At 32.0% G+C, this 21,780-nt stretch overlaps 1 protein-coding gene across 1 annotated transcript; it reads left to right on the forward strand.

Annotated features, from left to right (window-relative positions):
• Positions 1-10: 10 nt before the first annotated feature.
• On the forward strand, positions 11-17,917 carry LOC139489279 (pre-mRNA-splicing factor RBM22-like). Its single transcript, XM_071275550.1, has 9 exons — positions 11-132; positions 3,550-3,603; positions 3,936-4,098; positions 4,739-4,839; positions 5,633-5,802; positions 7,362-7,562; positions 8,892-9,142; positions 12,424-12,591; positions 17,587-17,917. Exons 1-9 carry the CDS (start codon positions 79-81, stop codon positions 17,754-17,756), a joined length of 1,332 nt encoding a protein of 443 aa, XP_071131651.1. The 5' UTR covers positions 11-78; the 3' UTR covers positions 17,757-17,917.
• The last annotated feature ends 3,863 nt before the right edge of the window (positions 17,918-21,780 follow it).

Genomic DNA, 21,780 nt, shown 5'->3' on the forward strand with positions numbered 1-21,780 from the left:
AAACTTTTGTTCTGTTTTAGGTAGTGTTGTACTATACTTCGCAACATCAGGGGACCAGATTTCACTAAAAGAAAAGAAATGGCGACATCGAAGGGTGCAAATACGTACAATCGACAAAACTGGGAAGATTCTGTATGTTTTAAAGACTATTTCACTGCATATTACCTTTACATGTGACAAACAACCTCTATGGAAAAGTTTATTTGTTCCAAACTTTTATTTGGCACATTCTGCAAGAATGAAAAATATGAATAGCAAATATTATCCAGAAAAGTTTGTAATTTTCTGAAACATAAAATGCATTTAAAATCTAATTATCATGTTCCTGTCATCCCTGAAAAATTTTGCAGGGGTTTAGGTGTGTCTGTACTCAGAGTAAAATTTGTGGTGTAAATATGGCCGTTAGGTGAACCTTAATATCTGTAGATGGTAGAAAAAGTAGTTTACAGAAAAAGTATGGAGCATCTTTTTACCACAGAACACCGCATAATACCACAGAACACTCTAACTAGGTGTCAAAACTTTTAAATGACATGTTTCTTTGCTTAATTGGTGTTTACGGAAAGTGTCAAAATGGGTTAATCTAATTAAATTTTGGTACTTTAATTGGGTTGGTGAACATGCTATGGTCAACATTTTTGGACTCAAAATACAGAATCTATATGTTAATGCTCCATATACATATACGATCTCTTAATACATACAAAATTTGGCAGAAATCGGAAATATTGTCAAATGCACACAACATAAGAATCCAAAAACAGTCATCGAACTTGAACTTTTTGACAATTAAAAAGAGACACTTATAATATGGTATTAGTCAACTCAACATGCTCAAAGATTCAGATATCTTTTTGGAAGTATTTGATAGCTCTTAGCACTGTATTGTTTTATGTATCATTTATATACCAGGGCTCACATTACTTCAGAATTATAGGGAGAAGTGACTTCTCTTTTTGAAACTGATAGGGAGAAGTGGTGAGATTTGAAAGAGAAGTGCTCATTCGCGCGGTGCGCTACAATGTTTGGATTTTACAATAGTATAAAGGGCCACATGTAAATAATGTTCTTTTTATGTTGTTCAATTCATGAGTAAAAAATTACAATTAAAGTAACATTTGAAATTAAAAGTTGTTTAAGTTTTACTAAGGTTCTTGTGAGAAACTACCAACTAAATATCTAGCACTAAAAAAAAAATTATTTTAAAAAATGTAAAGAAATTATAATATATCAATTACAATTTAATTAAAAATTATCTTGTGTATGAAATTCAGTGTTTCTCATAAAAAAATATAAAAGTTATTAAGCTGGACTATAATATATTGATATTAGTAGAATAGTCTCAGAGTTAAGCAACTTTAATCAATAGTTTGAAACAATCCATAAAAAATATAGGGACTTATATACACCAATCAATTAGATGTAACCAAAAGTCTCTTAATGACTGTGGAATGCGTAATTTTTCCCTTTGGGATCAATATTCTTCTGTCAGCTGTTCCATCCGTGCGTCCGTAGTAATTATTGTAAAAGTACGGATTTCTGTCATAGCTGGTCCGGTTCAGATCCGTAGTTTAGAAATCGGTCAATGGCGGACGAATGCAAGAAAATTTACAAAAATAAACGATGTTTGACAAGTTATTTGGAAAGGAACATGACGGTTTTAATGCAATAAATGGATCAAACATTTACTGGAGGCAACTTTTATCACGTTTAAATGAAGTAACAAACTTATTTTGCCGCCGAAATTTAGGTTGATGTACGTTTTCGAGTAACAAGCACCGGGACTTGCGGAAATGCACGAAGTGATAAAAAGTTGTATTTTTATCAAATAACCGGCTACACACTGCGAAGACAATGCTTCAACATCTTTTCTAAAGATAATGAATCGTTTATGTCTGAATTTCTTTAATTATCAGTAAAAAATTGATGTTTCATCAACTTGGTAAAAATTGAAAATGTCTGATGACGGAAGCGACTGAAAGCGACTATCGTCAAGAACAGGGCGACTTGTTTTCGCTTTTGGTGGTCGGGGAAAGCGAAGTGACGGTCGGGAAGGCGACTTCTTCGCCCAAGTCGCCTGGTAGCGTGAGCCCTGTATAATACATGATCAGTCAGGGGACTTACTGAAATAAGTGATTTTTAAATCACTCATTTGAGTAGCAAATTCGAAGTTTTGTCACAAATTGTAATATTGTAGTTTTACCAAAATATTAAACACAAAGGTTTAAAAAATATCTTTCCATTAGTAAAATTGAAAAAAATGATTTTTAACCTTCTTTTAAGTATCAAGATTTATGCCTTTGATGCTATCATTTAGCTGCAAATTCTATTTTAGTTGAAAAAATGCTATAATAATGGCTTTACATAATGAACTGATACTTTCTTAACAGATTTTTCCCAGCAGTGGAAGTATTTTTCCTGTAAAGTTCAAGGTTTTATCTTTTAGATTATGTAATAAAATTCTACTGTTCGCGATAAAAATTTCACTGTTCGGGGGTGTTGAAATTAGTGGGGGTTATTAAAATAATGATACTCAAAGGAGTGATTTTTGGGAAGGAAATTGAGGTATGATACTTAACCAAGTGATTTTTATGTCATTATCCTAGATTCAGTACAAGGTCATCACCTGAAATGACCTGGTCATCCTAAACAACACAGATGTTAACGTTGGTTCTGATAAGTTTAGAAACATAATTAGTCCCTGGATCATTAGTATTCTATATTTAAAGCTACAGTTAAATTAAATCACTTCTTCTAGTGATTATTTTGTACTACTTAAATAGGTGATTATTAAAGAAAGACAACTCTTACTTTCAACCTTTATGGAAATAATGTTACTTGAATCAGTGATTTAAAAAATCACTCATTTAAGTAAGTCCACTGATATATACATATAATTAATAAAAAAAAAGTGTAAAAAAATACCAACCGAATAACAAAATGAACTTACTTGTAACAAATAACTACGAAAATGCATGTCTTAATATTTTCAAAAATGAATTAAAAATTAAAAAAAGATAAAGATGTATTCAATAGCTATGGATTTCTATATTATTGGCCATTCAGTTTGGGGTGTAGCGATTGTGAGTAGACCCTAAATAGAAAAATTAAATGGAATTGAATAATAATTGTCAAATCAAAATACATGTAAGAATGAAAGAATAACACGATAATAGTGTCTGAAGTATTAACATTTTGAAGTTCTTAATTAAGGGTATTCAGAATAGGTATTCAAAGGACAAATGAAGGAAACAAGGCAAAATGACAATGATACTTAAATTAGCAAAAGACTACTAGTGGTTACTGACATGCCAGCTCCAGACCTCAATTAAACTGATTGAAAGATTATGTTTTCATCATATGAAACTTTGTTGAATTCAAGACCACCTCATCTCTATCAAAAGACGGTACAAATGTAGTTAGTTACATTAATTAATACAATGTATCTAAAAGGGTGATGAACAACCAGTAATGTATTCAATAAATGTTATGTTGATTAACGTTTTATATATAAAATTTAATACAATAATGAATATATTTTATTTGCAGGAATTCCCAATCCTTTGTCAGACATGTCTTGGTGATAACCCATACATAAGAATGGTAAGTAAAGTAATATAATAGACATTTACTTATAGAATGGAAAAAAATGAACTGATGGGTGTGTTTAATGACATTGTCTTTCTTTAAAGCCATCACTTGGTCACTTTAACATGTTTAAGCATGTTAAGTGAGGTTTGAGCTGCTGAATTTTAAGTTTTCTGTCTGTTTTATGGAGACTATTGATGTTTTGTTTCTGTTTTCTGGTGATGAAATCAATGATGTCGGTCATTTTTTACACAATTTTTAACTGCCCCTTGATCATTTGTTGATATCATCTTATTCTTCTTGCAAAAAATTGTATAAACTGCATTCTGTCTTATTCTTATTTACAGATGAAAGAAAAGTATGGAAAGGAATGTAAGATTTGTGTCCGACCCTTCACAGTATTCAGGTGGTGTCCCGGAGCAAGGATGAGATACAAGAAGACTGAAGTTTGTCAGACATGTTCTAAAATTAAGAATATTTGTCAGACATGTCTGCTTGATTTAGAATATGGTAATTATAATGCGGTCATTTAATTCACAGGCCCAGTGTTCTCCTCAGGGCCTTAAAGCACTGTGGTACCCTGGTGCTATATGTTCTACCATGATGTTATTTTGAATGATTTTATAATAGAATGCATAGGGGTCATATTTTGGAAAACCAGTGCCATGTTGATTTCCATGGTGCTATATGAAGGTTCTGGGGAGAACACTGATGGCCTATGTCTCAACATTTTAAACATCTTTTGTACACTTATAGGGTAAAAGAGTTGGAATCAACCCGTGTAACAAGTAGGTTTTACCAACAATAGTCCATAAATTTCATGAAAATTACGTTCATTTTCAGGAAAAACATCTTTTCTAGTTTTACAATGTTCAAAAATGTTTGTTTGAACATATAACTTGTTTAACAATTGAATCATTTAAAAAGATTTATTAATGAGTTGTTAGTTTATTTAAACTGTTTCCTAAAACAAAACATTGGTCTGATACATCTGAATTCGTCCAATAAATCGTAGTTTGACACAGAACCAATACCTATTTTTATATTTTAAAGTATATATAACAGTTCCAGGATGTAAAAAGTAGCATATATTAGTTTGTTCTTTACAGGTTTATGTAAAACATAGTTTATATTAGTTTGTTGTTTACAGGTTTACCAGTACAGGTTAGAGATGCAGCATTGAAAATACAGGACAACATGCCTAAATCTGATGTCAACAAGGAATTTTATACACAGAATATGGAGGACAAAGTAAGTTAATGTGACAGGATTTTTTTTCTACATGCATAATGACTAGTGTTGTAAAATTGAACATTTTTATGCCCCCACCACTGATGCATTTAGTTTTACCCTTGTCTGTCTGAACGTACATATGTCGCAAAATTTCGTTCTTTTCTCTAACTTGAGTTTGCATCAACCAAATGTTATGAAACTTATACAAATTGCTTTTTACCACAAAATACAGATCAAGTTGAATTTTGGTGGCAACACTTTAATCATTATTGAGTTTATATGTGCCTTTATAAATCGAAAAATTACAAAATCTTTAGTTTCTGTTCTGTAACTTAAGTTTGTCTCAACCAAACATTATGAGACCCATACACAATACTTATAACCACAAAACTCAGATCAAGTACAAATTTGGGTACCCTCTCTTTTATCGTTCTTGAGTTATGTTCCTTTATAATGTTGAATGCAAGCAGGGGCATTATCTGTGTCCATGGGGACACGTTCTCTATATATTTATCTAACCTTAGAATAAGTTGATTTTACTTGTTTCAATTGAATATTTTAAAAAGTACATGTAGAAAGATGGTGGTCCCTAAAATTGTTAATGATGTTTGCTGCAAAGCAGTTATAAAGACATAATTCTGAGTTAACAGTTTAAAAGTCAAACCTTCCATTTCTGAAACTGTCATTTATATAGAAAAAAAAAATGATTTCTAAGAAAAAAACTAATAGACAACCTTTTGTATGTAGGTGTTACCGACATGTGAATGGTTCATTGATTAAACTTGATGAGAATAATCTTGTTCTTTTTCAGATGGCACAAGATGGTTTAAATTCATCAAGTGCTTTAGGTAAAGCCATGGCTCCTAGTGATATGCTGTTAAAGTTAGCTAGAACTACACCCTATTACAAGAGAAACAGACCACATATTTGTTCATTCTGGGTCAAAGGTGAATGTAAAAGAGGAGAAGAATGCCCATACAGGTTTGTATTATCAGAAATTGTTCTAAATTTTGTAGCATTATTATTGAAAAGTTTGGCACACCACTAAGTGACCACTTCATGGGTTAGATTTTCTTAGAATTACGAAGAAAAATAAATATCAAAAGCTGTGATATTGGAATAACGAGGAAATCAAATGTTCCAGACTTTCATTCTGTTAAGATAAATGGCCCCTTTTTAGGGGTACCCATGTCCGTCCTTTCTACATACATACAGAAAATGGTTTTCGTTAGTTTAGTTTGATTCAATATTTTAAAAATTGTGCACAATGCTAATTACCACAAAACACAGTTTCAAATTTGAATTATTTTGGCATCACTTTTACTGTTCTAGAGAACTTTGTGACCCTTTGCAAATGAAAAAAATGGCTAAAAAAAAATATTCTGTTCTCTAACTTCAGTTTGTCTCTACCAAATATTATGAACCTTATGCTCAATGCTTATTACCACAAATCTCAGATCAATTTCAAGTTTGGGTAACATCACTTTTACAGTTGTTATATGCAAGTGTTTACTAGAAGTAAATAGAACAGCATTATATGTCAAAAAGCGCCTTGGTGGCCGAGTGGTCTAAGTAGTTACTACTGAAATCACTAGCCAGTCAACACTGAGGTTGTGAGTTTGAATCCCACTCCTATGAATTGACTAGGATTGTCAGTTTTCCTATCGAAGGTCGTTGGTTTCTCTGTGCACTACGGCTTCCTCCACCTATAAAAACTGGTCTCCATGAAATAGACTAAAAGTGGTGCTCAAAGTGGCGGTAAAACACAAAAAATCCAATATATGTCAGACACAATATTTTATAGCAAGGTAATTTGTCATGTTGTAAGTTTTATAAGCAACATTTAAATCTACACTGAAATGGATATAATTTCTAATTACAGATATACGACAAACCAACAAACCCTCATGATCTATTTGCTGATCAGAACATAAAAGATAGATTTTATTTTTGTGTATTTTTACAGACATGACAAACCAACAGACCCTGATGATCCACTTGCTGATCAGAACATAAAAGATAGATTTTATATTTGTTTATTTTTACAGACATGACAAACCAACAGACCCTGATGATCCACTTGCTGATCAGAACATAAAAGATAGATTTTATATTTGTGTATTTTTACAGACATGACAAACCAACAGACCCTGATGATCCACTTGCTGATCAGAACATAAAGGATAGATTTTATATTTGTGTATTTTTACAGACATGACAAACCAACAGACCCTGATGATCCACTTGCTGATCAGAACATAAAAGATAGATTTTATATTTGTTTATTTTTACAGACATGACAAACCAACAGACCCTGATGATCCACTTGCTGATCAGAACATAAAAGATAGATTTTATATTTGTGTATTTTTACAGACATGACAAACCAACAGACCCTGATGATCCACTTGCTGATCAGAACATAAAGGATAGATTTTATATTTGTGTATTTTTACAGACATGACAAACCAACAGACCCTGATGATCCACTTGCTGATCAGAACATAAAAGATAGATTTTATATTTGTTTATTTTTACAGACATGACAAACCAACAGACCCTGATGATCCACTTGCTGATCAGAACATAAAAGATAGATTTTATGGTATGAATGACCCTGTGGCAGAAAAGTTAATGAGAAGATACAGTGACATGCCTAAACTTACCCCTCCAGATGATAAAACTATTACTACATTATATGTAGGCAATCTAGGAGAAAAGATAGAGGAATCAGAATTAAAGTAAGAATATCTTTCAGTATACTGTGGATTCATTCATTTTCGTGGGTACCAATTTTCGTGGATTAAGGAAAATTTGCATGTTCGTGGATATTTGATTTCGTGGTTTTGCAGAAATCTGCTTCCTAGCCTATAGAAAATATGATATTCCTTGAACATTTAATTTCGTGGTTTACCTGTTCCCACGAATACCACGAAAATTGATATCCAACGAATAGTAATGAATCCACAGTATTTAAAAAATGTGTTGCAAATATTTTGATAATCATTTCAGTAGCATGTAATACTTTAGTGTTGTGAACTGTTAGTTTCTGTAATAGCCCTGTTATAGATTCAAGGTTTGCTGTATTGGACTCTAGACTTGAAAAGACGAAGGTTAATACAGCTTATTAAGAAGCTATAACAGAGCCAATACAGAAACAGCCAGTTCACAACACTTTTATAAGTTGATTTTTATTTCGATAAGAATGATAATTACCATGAAGAAGATACAGAATTTCATATCTGAACTTTGTCTTTTCACTTTCACAATGGATTTTTTGTCAACATTGTCAAATGTAATTTCTGATTTCTTGTCCAATAACTTAATCTTCTGCTATTAAAATTCATTTAATCTAGCGAATATAAAGTAGCTAGAGAGAATAAATCAGACAGTTCAACTATTCTTCTCTTGAATTGTCTGCATTCTGATTATTGATCAACGGAAATTAAACAGTGAAAATACTCGAAAGTCATACTTGAAAAGGCTGTGAAACATTTCCATTTCAAGACATTTCATACACTGAACATACACTGAACCATGTGAACATCTTTTAAACTTTTAGTATAATATTAAGTTAAAAAATATGATACAAATGTATTTATACATAAAAATGCATCCAAAGTTTAGTAAGCTTAGCCCATGGGTCAATGCATCTTTTTGTGTATTGGCCCTGTTGTGTTGATAAGCAATATTTACTCCTTTTTGACAAGAAAACATCATCAGTATTGCACATGCCAAATTATCCATATTTGGACAGATTTGTTCATATCATTTGATAAATGGTAAAACAAATATTGTATTCATACATTCATTGAAAAATGAAAAAGTTCAATCAAATAATGTAGCTTTTCAAAAATTGTTTAAAAAAAGAAAGAATAATCTAAAGAACTTTGTTAGAGTTCACCAGGAGGTGCAATATTTTTAAGGCAGTATTTTTCATTTTTTCTGTTGAGGATATAAGACTAAGACATTTGGTATGAAATCTTTACTGCCAATAATAAGAAGACATGTTTTATCAATAGAGTGAAAAGTAACTTGATATAAAATAATACTTGATGTATTTTTTGCAGAGACCAATTCTACCAGTTTGGTGAGATAAGGTCTGTCAATATTGTCACCAAACAACAATGTGCATTTGTACAGTTTACAACAAGGGCAGCCGCTGAAACAGCTGCAGAAAAATCATTTAACAAATTGATACTTGGAGGCAGAAGGCTGACAATAAAATGGGGAAAATCTCAGGCTCAACAAGGAGCTCCGGTGAAGAAAGATGGCGAGGAAGATGAAGCAGAGCTAGAACCTGTCCCAGGACTTCCTGGAGGTTGGTATTCATTCAGATATGTATGATGTATCTTATATTAATTAAGTACATGTAGTTGTACAATGTTTTAAAGATGGTTTATGCAGTTAAATTAAAACCTTTCACATTCAATAAAAGGGCTTTATAGGAAACGAAGTCCTCATAACAGAAAGAAAATCATGAAAAATAAAAATAAATACACTAATTAATGAATTAAAAATCGTCCCATTTTTTATACGATGGCAAACAAATTTTTGGGATCGTATAATGGTATGATGTTGTTGTCTGCGTCGTCCGAAGACACATTTGGTTTCCGAACAATAACTTTAGTTTAAGTTAATGGATCTCTATGACATTTAAGAAGAAGGTTCAATACCACAAAAGGAAGGTTGGGGATGATGATCCCAACCGTTTAGGAATTAGGGGCCCAAAAAGGGCCAAAACAAGCATTTTTCTACTTTCAGGATAATAAGTTGTTATGACTTGTGTATAAGTATTTCAATTGCCCTGAAATTGTACCACAATGTTTAATACCACAAGTAGAAGGTTTGGATAAATTTTGAGGGTTATGGTGCCAACTGTTTAGGAATTAAGGACCAAAAGGGGGCCAAATCAAGCATTTTTGTAATTTCTGCACTATAACTTGTGTGCAAGTTTATGGATCTCTCTGATATTATACCACAAGGTTCCATATCACAACAGAAAGGCTGAGATTGAGTTTGGGGGTAATTGCCCAATTCATGCAGGAATTAATGGCCAAAAAAGGGCCAGAAACAAGCATTTTTATACGCCCGTCAAAATTTTGACGGGACGTATTATGGTATACAAATGTCCGGTGTCCGTCCGTCTGTCTGTCCGTCCGTCTGTCTGTCCGGCGTAAACATGTCGCACCGTAACTTGAGAACGACTTATCCAAATTTCATGAAACTTAATATAGTTGTTTCTTATGATGGTCAAATGATCTGTATACTTTTTGGTGGAAATAAGATTAAAACTTTTTGAGTTACGGCACTTTGTAACTAAAACAGGGGTTTGTTTTTTTCACATGTCGCACCGTATCTCAAAAACGATTCTTAATTATGGCTTAAAACTTTAAACACTTCTTAGTTATACTAATCTTAATATCTGTATACTTTTTGGTGATGATTCAAAATTTTATTTTTGAGTTATTGAGTATTTTGTAAAAAAGGGGGAGGAGTTTTTTACATGTCGCACCATATCTCAAAAACGATTTATAATTATTGCTTAAAACTTTACACATGTCTTTGTTATATTAATCTGAAGATCTGTATACTTTTTAGTGATGATTCAAAATTTCATTTTTGAGTTATTGAGTATTTTGTAAAAAAGGGGGAGGGTTTTTTTACATGTTGTGCCGTATCTCAAAAACCATTAATACAGCTTATTAAGAAGCTATAACAGAGCCAATACAGAAACAGCCAGTTCACAACACTTTTATAAGTTGATTTTTATTTCGATAAGAATGATAATTACCATGAAGAAGATACAGAATTTCATATCTGAACTTTGTCTTTTCACTTTCACAATGGATTTTTTGTCAACATTGTCAAATGTAATTTCTGATTTCTTGTCCAATAACTTAATCTTCTGCTATTAAAATTCATTTAATCTAGCGAATATAAAGTAGCTAGAGAGAATAAATCAGACAGTTCAACTATTCTTCTCTTGAATTGTCTGCATTCTGATTATTGATCAACGGAAATTAAACAGTGAAAATACTCGAAACTTTTTGAGTTACGGCACTTTGTAACTAAAACAGGGGTTTGTTTTTTTCACATGTCGCACCGTATCTCAAAAACGATTCTTAATTATGGCTTAAAACTTTAAACACTTCTTAGTTATACTAATCTTAATATCTGTATACTTTTTGGTGATGATTCAAAATTTTATTTTTGAGTTATTGAGTATTTTGTAAAAAAGGGGGAGGAGTTTTTTACATGTCGCACCATATCTCAAAAACGATTTATAATTATTGCTTAAAACTTTACACATGTCTTTGTTATATTAATCTGAAGATCTGTATACTTTTTAGTGATGATTCAAAATTTCATTTTTGAGTTATTGAGTATTTTGTAAAAAAGGGGGAGGGTTTTTTTACATGTTGTGCCGTATCTCAAAAACCATTTATGATTATTGCTTAAAACTTTACACACTTCTTTGTTATATTAATCTAAAGATCTGTATACTTTTTGGTTTTGATTCAAAACTTTATTTTGGAGTTATTGAGTATTTTGTTAAACAGGGGAGGTTTTTTTTTTACATGTTGTGCCGTATCTCAAAAATAATTTTTGATTATTGCTTAAAACTTTACACACTTCTTTGTTATATTAATCTAAAGATCTGTATACTTTTTGGTTTTGATTCAAAATTTTATTTTAGTGAAATTTAGTTTTTTGTAAAAAAAAACAGGGTTGGGGATTTCACATGTCCCGCCGTGTCTCAAAAACAATATATGGTTATTGCTTAAAACTTTCTCAGAAACTATTGATGATTATTGCATAAAACTTCCACACAAGACGTCGGGCGTATCATGCGCTCATGGCGCAGCTGTTTATTCTAGTTTTGAATGAATAACTTGTGTTTAAGAGTATGGATCTCTCTGAAATTTAACTACAAGTTTCCATACTATAAAGGAAAGGCTGGAATTAGTGTGGGGGGTAATTGCTCCATGAGGGGATCAGAAGTTTCAGGGGTTCTAATTTTTTTGAGGGTCAAATTTCAATTTTTTCTTAATTTTCAAGAAGAATCTTTAATTGCACAGGTTTTGCGCAATAGATTTGTATGATTTTGACATTTATTTTGTGTCAGAAACCTATACTTTGTCAAAAATTTGATCACAATCCAAATTCAGAAAGTATCAAGCTTGAATATTGTGTCCAAATTTGCCCCAACTGTTTAGGGTTCAACATCTGCGGTTGTATCAGGCTGCCCTCAGCAAAGCAATTTTTTTAACAATAGTTTCACTTGTTGCATTGATCTCAGCAAGTACTTCTTTTTAATTTGTGATCTGCAATATTCAAATACTCTCGAGGTCAAATTTTAGAATGCACAGCTGAATACAAATACTATTTTGAATATTTTCAACTTGAAGCATTAAATGTCCTAACGCTAATACAAACATTTTTTTGATCAAATACAAATGTACCTGATTTCTGTAAGACTTATTTCAGACTTTTTTTTTTGTTTATCTTGGCTGAATATCAAATAACACCCTCATGTTATTTGCTTATATATTTGTTAATTTAGAATTTGTACAATGTTGTTTTATTTTCTATTTGCAGCTTTACCTCTGCCTCCAGAGGAGATTGTCCACAATAACAATTTCTTCAATTTGAATGGACCTCCACCCATGATGATGCCCCCTGTACCACCAAGGCCACCAGGGGCACCTAGAGGGCCACCACCTAACTTTGTACCATTCACATTCTTCAGGGGACCACCACCTCCAGGTAAGTTAGGACTTACAGAGGGAAACAACACTACTTAATATTTCTATAGTGGTTGTAATAGAAAATACATGTACTTACTATAACCTCCTGCAAAAACAAAATGTGGGAAAAGAAATCTGTGACTTCTAACCAAGGTCATTATAACATGTTATAAAGGACTAACATTTGTGTGTTAGTTGTAAACGAGATTGGTCAAAACTTTGCTCTGTGTAATTAATGACCGCAAAAATTGAAAATTTTTTGGTCCTATATTGGTATCACGTTGGCGTCATCGTCTGCGTTGTCGTTGTCGTCCGAAGACATTTGGTTTTCGCACTATAACTTTAGTATAAGTGAATAGAAATCTATGAAATTTTAACACAAGGTTTATGACCACAAAAGGAAGGTTGGGATTGATTTTGGGAGTTTTGGTCCCAACAGCTTAGGAATTAGGGGCCAATAAAGGGCCCAAATAAGCATAATTCTTGGTTTTCGCACAATTACTTTAGTATAAGTAAATAGAAATCAATGAAATTTAAACACAAGGTTAATGACCACAAAAGGAAGGCTGGGATTTTTTGGGAGTTGAGGTCCCAACAGTTTAGGAATAAGGGGCCAAAAAGGGGCCCAAATAAGCATTTTTCTTGGTTTTGACACCAAAACTTTAGTATGAGTAAATAGAAATCTATGAAATTTAAACACAAGGTTTATGTCCATAAAAGGAAGGTTGGGATTGATTTTGGGAGTTTTGGTCCCAACAGTTTAGGAATAAGGGGCCCAAAGGGTCCAAAATTAAACTTTGTTTGATTTCATCAAAAAATGAATAATTGGGGTTCTTTGATATGCCAAATCTAGCTGTGTATGTAGATTCTTAATTTTTGGTCCCGTTTTCAAATTGGTCTAGATCTACATTAAGGTCCAAAGGGTCCAAAATCAAACTTAGTTTGATTTTAACAAAAATTGAATCCTTGGGGTTCTTTGATATGCTTAATCTAAAAATGTACTTAGGTTTTTGATTATTGGCCCAGTTTTCAAGTTGGTCCAAATAGGGGTCCAAAATTAAACTTTGTTTAATTTCATCAAAAATTGAATAGTTGGGGTTCTTTGATATGCCAAATCTAACTGTGTATGTAGATTCTTAATTTTTATACGACCCCAAAAACATTTTGGGATCCTATAATGGTATGAAGTCGTCGTCAGCGTCGTCTGCGTCATCGTCTTCCGAAGACACATTGGTTTCCAGATTATAACTTTAGTTTAAGTGAATAGATCTTCATGAAATTTTTTCAGAAGGTTCAATACCACAAAAGGAAGGTTGGGATTGATTTTGGGGATGATGGTCCCAACTGATTAGGAATTAGGGGCCCAAAAGGGACCCAAATCAAGCATTTTTCTAGTTACAGGATATTACTTGTGTAGAAGTATTTCAATTGCTCTGAAATCATACCCCAATGTTTAAAACCACAAGTAGAAGGTTTGGATTCATTTTAGGGGTTATGGGGCCAAAGTTAAGGAATTAAGGGCCAAAAAGGGGTCAAAACAAGCATTTTTCTAGTTTCAAGACAATAACTTATGTGTAATTGTATGGATCCCTCTGAAATTGTACCACAATATACCATATAACAAAGGGGAGGCTGGGATTAAGTTTTGGGTTAATCGCCCAAAATATGTAGGAATTAGGGGCAAAAAAAGGGCCAAAAAGAAGCATGTTTCTAGTTTCCAAACAATCATGACAATAACTTGTGTTTAAGTGTATGGATCTCTCTGAAATTGTACTACAAGGTTCAATACTGCAATGGAAAGCATGGGATTGAGTTTAAGGGTTATTGCTCCAAGGGGGTTTCAAAAAGTTAGGGGGGGATTTTTTGTTTACCATTTTTTGAAGGGCTTCCTTTTTTTCAAAATTTTTCAAATTTCGAATTTTGAAAAGTTTCAAGAAGAAATCTTCAATTGCACAGTATTTTGCAATAGATTTGTTAGATCTTTGACCAGGGCTCACGCTACCAGGCGACTTGGGCGAAGAAGTCGCCTTCCCGACCGTCACTTCGCTTTCCCCGACCCCCAAAAGCGAAAACAAGTCGCCCTGTTCTTGACGATAGTCGCTTTCAGTCGCTTCCGTCATCTGACATTTTCAACTTTTACTAAGTTGATGAAACATCAATTTTTTACTGATAATTAAAGAAATTCAGACATAAACGATTCATTATCTTTAGAAAAGAGGTTGAAGCATTGTCTTCGCAGTGTGTAGCAGGTTATTTGATAAAAATACAACTTTTTATCACTTCGTGCATTTTCGCAAGTTCCGGTGCTTGTTACTCGAAAACGTACATCAACCTAAATTACGGCGGCAAAATAAGTTTGTTGCTTCATTTAAACGTGATAAAAGTTGCCTCCAGTAAATGTTTAATCCATTTATTGCATTAAAACCGTCATGTTCCTTTCCAAATAACTTGTCAAACATCGTTTATTTTTATAAATTTTCTTGCATTCGTCCGCCATTGACCGATTTCTAAACTACGGATCTGAACCGGACCAGCTATGACCGAAATCCGTACTTTTACAATAATTACTACGGACGCACGGATGGAACAGCTGACAGAAGAATATTGATCCCAAAGGGAAAAATTACGCATTCCACAGTCATTAAGAGACTTTTGGTTACATCTAATTGATTGGTGTATATAAGTCCCTATATTTTTTATGGATTGTTTCAAACTATTGATTAAAGTTGCTTAACTCTGAGACTATTCTACTAATATCAATATATTATAGTCCAGCTTAATAACTTTTATATTTTTTTATGAGAAACACTGAATTTCATACACAAGATAATTTTTAATTAAATTGTAATTGATATATTATAATTTCTTTACATTTTTTAAAATAATTTTTTTTTTAGTGCTAGATATTTAGTTGGTAGTTTCTCACAAGAACCTTAGTAAAACTTAAACAACTTTTAATTTCAAATGTTACTTTAATTGTAATTTTTTACTCATGAATTGAACAACATAAAAAGAACATTATTTACATATGGCCCTTTATACTATTGTAAAATGCAAACATTGTAGCGCACCGCGCGAATGAGCACTTCTCTTTCAAATCTCACCACTTCTCCCTATCAGTTTCAAAAAGAGAAGTCACTTCTCCCTATAATTCTGAAGTAGTGTGAGCCCTGTTTGACCACATTAATTTTGTGACAAGAACCTATATTATGTCAAAAACTTGATCACAATCCAAATTCAGACAGAATCAAGCTTGAATATTGTGACCAAATTTGCCCCAACTGTTCAGGATTCAACCACTAGGGTCGTATAAAGCTGCACCCTGCGGAGCACCTGGTTGGTCCTGTTTTCAAACTGGTCTACATCAAAGTACAAAGGGTCCAAAATTAGACTAAGTTTGATTTAACAAAAATTGAATTCTTGGGCTTCTTTGATATGCTGAATTTAAACATGTACTTAGATTTTTGATTATGGGCCCAGTTTTCAAGTTGGTCCAAATCAGGATCCAAAATTTGCACAGTATTGCGCAATAGCAAGAAATCTTCAATTGCACAGTTTTGTGCAATAGCAAGTATTTTCAATTGCACAGTATTGTGCAATAGCAAGAAATATCTAATTGCACAATATTGCACAATAGCAAGAAATGTTCAATTGGAGTTATCTTTCTTTGTCCAGAATAGAAGTTGAATCAACTTAAATCATTGTTATATACAATATACAATATATATTCACTTTTACTACCAACTGATAAATTAAAACAATCTACCATTCATTGATAACAAGCACTTTTTTTACATTTTAATATTTTATGATGTATTTAAATGAGTAGTTATTGTTGCAAACTCCATTAGAAATTTGAATTGAGATCAGTTTTGGAATAAGGGAAAGGGGGATGTGAAAAAAAAATTGGGGGGGGGGGGGGGTCAATTTTTCTCATTTCAGATTTCATAAATAAATAAAAAGAAAATTTCTTCAAACAATTTTTTGAGAGGATTAATATTCAACAGCATATTGAATTGCTCAAAGGCAAACATTTTTTTTAAAGTTCATTAGACCACATTCATACTGTGTCAGAAACCTATGCTGTGTCAACTATTTAATCACAATCCAAATTTAAAGCTGAATCCAGCTTGAATGTTGTGTCCATACTTGCCCCAACTGTTCAGGGTTCAAGCTCTGCAGTCGTATAAAGCTGTGCCCTGTGGAGCATCTGGTTTTCTATTTATAATTCTGTTTTGCAGAAAGAACATTGTCTTTACTTTTGTTGGTAACAATATACATTTGTCAGTAACAATTTACATTTGTCAGAACCAATTTACATTTGTCAGTAACAATTCATATTTGTCAGAAACAATTTACATTTGTCAGAAACAATTACATTTGTCAGTAACAATTAACATTTGTCAGTAACAATTTACATTTGTCAGAAACAATTTACATTTGTCAGAAACAATTTACATTTGTCAGTAACAATTCAAATTTGTCAGAAACAATTTACATTTGTCAGTAACAATTTACATTTGTCAGAAACAATTTACATTTGTCAGAAACAATTTACATTTGTCAGTTACAATTTACATTTGTCAGAAACAATTTATATTTGTCAGTAACAATTCACATTTGTCAGAAAAAATTTACATATGTCAGAAACAAGTTACATTTGTCAGTTACAATTCACATTTGTAAGTAACAATTTACATTTGTCAGAAACATTTTCAGAAACAATTTACATTTTTCAGTAACAATTTTATTTGTCTGTAATTATTTATGTTTGTCAATGACAATTTATGTTGTCAGTAATAATTTAAATTTGTTAATAACAATTAATATTTGGCAGTAACAATTTACATTTTGTCCATAAAAATTTACTGCCAAAATTACATTTTCCATAACATTTAACATTTGTCAGAAACATTTTCTTTTATCAGTTTCAATTTTCATTTTTCAGCAACAAATATATAATTGACAGATACTATTTGAACACCAGAAATAACATGTGCATTATTTTTTCTAGGAATGAGACTTCCTCCACCTCCTCCTGGTATGATGCCAATGAGACCTCCCCTACATCATCAACAGCAGCAACAACAACAACAGCAGCAGCAACAGAGGCACCAGTTACCAGTCCACTATCCATCACAGGATCCTACAAGAATGGGAGCAGTACCAGTTCAGAAAAACTGATATCCTGCCTGCTTCAGAGTGAATGTTGGAACTTGGCAATGTGGAATTGTCATGTCATTTTAATACATTGAATGGAAAAAGATTTATGTAAACAATATTGACGATATAAGTTGTTTTTAAAGTAACTGTGTAATAAAGGAAATAACTGAATGTAAAATAAATTGTTTTATTGTCATTCAACCTATAACATTGGTGTACAAGCAAAGGGATAGGCATTAAGAGATAATAAGAAAATGCAATCACTTCCATAAAAAAGCCACTCAAAATCTTCATCTATTTCAGTTTATCCTCCCTGAATTTTTATGCGCCTGTTTGCAGGACGTATAATGGTATACAGTTGTCTACCTGAAAGTCTGTTCGTTGTCAACATGTCAGACATGAACTAAAAAAACGCTTTAAACAATTTGCATAACACTTTGGTACATTGTTTATATCTATTGACGTGAGCTCCCTTTCGTTTTTTATAAATTTTAGATTTTACATTTCCCAATTATAGAGTTCTATTCTTTAAAACAGGGGGATTTTTCAGTTTTCATACAATAACTAAAGAATGCTTTCACCAACTTGCCAGATATTTTGATAAATTGTTAATATCTATTGACATGAGCTCCCTTTGAATTTACATTTACGAGTTATAAGCTTTTACTCATTTGTTTATATCTATTGATAGCTCCCTTTGAAATTTTATAAATTTATAGATTTCACATTTCCATGATTTGGGGTTTTATTCATAAAAAGGGGGGATTTTCCAGTTTTTGGACAATAACCCCAAAAAGCTTTCAGCAATACTCATGAAAATTTGGTGAATTGTTTATATCTATTGATGTAAGCTCCCTTTTAATTCATAAATTTCAAATATGACATTGAGAAGTCATTTTATTCTTTGAAAATGTGAAAGGCGTATCATGCGCTCTTGTGCTCTTGCCACAGCTGTTTATTTTTCTAAATCATCCAACTGAATAAGAGTGGCTTCAACATATAGATACAGGTCAAAATTATAAATATTGTAATGGCAGCTTTTCAGAAAGTGTAAAAAAAAAATCAGTAAAAAACTATAACATGCTACATAAGGACTACATAAGCTGGTTAGCGAAGTCCTGTATGCTTTCTGTTACAACCACTTACCAAACAGCACTATTTTAATGTATGTGGCAGGTTTTGGTATTTCAGTTGAGTTTTGTGTTCAGGATAATATCCTTAACGGTAACCCATAACTTTTTACAAAAGAAGATAAAATTTGGTGAATCTGAAATCAGGGTCTAAATGTAACTAAGCATACAAAAAAGCTCAAACCATAATGCACATTCGAAGTAATTTGAAATTTAATATGCACAAAATTCATAATAGTTCACTGCAACCAAAAAACTAACAACCTGAGAATAGACGAATGAAAGTCCAGACACACAGACCAGAAAGCATAATATATTTTTAGATATTTTGATCCTTGTCTGTTTTTTTGTCTTGCCTTGAGGGAGTGAAAAAGCGGGACCAGTATGCCCTGTCAACAAAGTGTTAGTTTGTCAGTTTAGTTTGTGGTGAACCACAAGTGTTAGGTCTATCATATTTGGTATGCTTTGTATTAGCATTGGCACATCTCATTACCATGGAGATAACTTGGCCATGCTACCTTAGTCATGGTCTATTGACTGAAAATTTTGCTTAATTAACGTTTTAGTTAGTGATTAGGTCAGTTCAAAGGGAACCATTAGTGGTAGGCCAATGATAATTGGTATTCAGCACATGAAGATGAACTACTAATGTTTAGTCGATGATATTTGGTATGCAAATTAATTGGCATTTGCAAGTATTGTTTCTGTGGAGATTGTATAGTCACAACCCCTTTTCATGATTCATTGACTTTGATATGTTTACACAGGTGACAAGTTAATGTTTGTGTTTTCGGTTTGTTTAAAGGAAAGACTTATGATAAGTCAATGATAATTGGTATGCAGCTGTTTTAACAATGGCACATCTCATTTGCATGAAGATTGTCAAGCTGTGTACCTCAGTCATGGTTCAGTAACAATATACATTTGTCAGTAACAATTTACATTTGTCAGAAACAATTTACATTTGTCAGTTACAATTTATGTTGTCAGAAAAAAATTACATTTGTCAGTAACAATTCACATTTGTCAGTAACAATGCACATTTGTCAGAAACAATTTTCATTTGTCAGTAACAATTCACATTTGTCAGAAACAATTTTCATTTGTCAGTAACAATTTACAATTGTCAGAAACAATTTTCATTTGTCAGTAACAATTTACAATTGTCAGAAACAATTTACATTTGTCAGTAACAATTAACATTTGTCGATAACAATATACATTTGTTAGTAACAATATACATTTGTCAGAAAAAAATTTCATTTGTCAGTAACAATTTACAATTGTCAGAAACAATTTTCATTTGTCAGTAACAATTCACATTTGTCCGTAACAATTTATGTTGTCAGAAACAATTTACATTTGTCAGAAACATTTTCAGAAACAATTTACATTTTTCAGTTACAATTTTATTTGTCTGTAATTATTTGTGTTTGTCAATAACAATTTATGTTGTCAGAAACAATTTACATTTGTCAGAAACATTTTTAGAAACAATTTACACTTTTCAGTAACAATTTTATTTGTCTGTAATTATTTATGTTTATCAATAACAATTTATGTTGTCAGTAATAATTTAAATTTGTTAATAACAATTAATATTTGGCAGTCACAATTTACATTTTGTCCATAAAAATTTACTGCCAAAATTACATTTTCCATATAAACATTTAACATTTGTCAGAAACATTTTCTTTTATCAGTTTTAATTTTCATTTTTCAGTAACAAATATATAATTGGCAGATACTATTTGAACACCAGAAATAACATGTGCATTTTTTTTCTAGGAATGAGACTTCCTCCACCTCCTCCTGGTATGATGCCAATGAGACCTCCCCTACATCACCAACAGCAGCAACAACAACAACAGCAGCAGCAACAGAGGCACCAGTTACCAGTCCACTATCCATCACAGGATCCTACAAGAATGGGAGCAGTACCAGAAAAACTGAAATCCTGCCTGCTTCAGAGTGAATGTTGGAACTTGGCAATGTGAAATTGTCATGTCATTTTAATACATTGAATGAAAAAAGATTTATGTAAACAATATTGACGATATAAGTTGTTTTTAAAGTAACTGTGTAATAAAAGAAATAACTGAATGTACAATAAATTGTTTTATTGTCATTCAACCTATAACATTGGTGTACAAGCAAAGGGATAGGCTATAAGAGTCACTCTTCATTCTATTCAAACCCCTAAAAAACTTGACATAATCTTATAATTAAAAGATAAAAAGAAAATCACTTCCATAAAAATATCCACTCATAATCTTCATCTATTACAGTTTATCCTCCCTGAATTTTTATCTGCCCGTTTGCAGGACGTATAATGGTATACAGTTGTCTGTCTGAAAGTCTGTTCGTTGTCAACATGTCGGACATGAACTCATAAAACGCTTTAAACAATTTACATAACACTTTGGTACATTGTTTATATCTATTGACGTGAGCTCCCTTTCGTTTTTTATAAATTTTAGATTTTACGTTTCCCAGTTATGGGGTTCTATTCTTTAAAAAAGTTTTTTTTTCAGTTTTCGTACAATAACTAAAAAATGCTATCACCACCTTGCAAGATATTTTGATAAATTGTTAATATCTATTGACATGAGCTCCCTTTTGATTTTACGTTTACCGGTTATAAGCTTTTACTCATTAAAAAAGGGTGACTTTGGTGAATTGTTTATATCTATTGATGGCTCCCTTTGAAATTTTATAAATTTATAGATTTTCACATTTCCATTACATGGGGTTTTATTCACAAAAAGGGGGGATTTTCCAGTTTTTAGACATAAACCCCAAAAAGCTTTCAGCAATTCTCATGAAAATTTGGTGAATTGTTTATATCATTGATGTAAGCTCCCTTTTAATTTTTATAAATTTCAAATATGACATTGAGAAGTAATTGAACTTTA

This window comes from Mytilus edulis, chromosome 9 (assembly GCF_963676685.1).
Source record: "Mytilus edulis chromosome 9, xbMytEdul2.2, whole genome shotgun sequence".
Classification (NCBI taxonomy): domain Eukaryota; kingdom Metazoa; phylum Mollusca; class Bivalvia; order Mytilida; family Mytilidae; genus Mytilus; species Mytilus edulis.

Bases quoted from the DNA above. Each gene is read 5' to 3' on its own strand.
- LOC139489279 (XM_071275550.1), top strand. From the start codon at position 79: ATGGCGACATCGAAGGGTGCAAATACGTACAATCGACAAAACTGGGAA. The intron at 4,099-4,738 runs GTAATTATAATG...TGTTGTTTACAG, and splicing joins TCTGCTTGATTTAGAATATG to GTTTACCAGTACAGGTTAGA. The intron at 4,840-5,632 runs GTAAGTTAATGT...GTTCTTTTTCAG, and splicing joins CACAGAATATGGAGGACAAA to ATGGCACAAGATGGTTTAAA.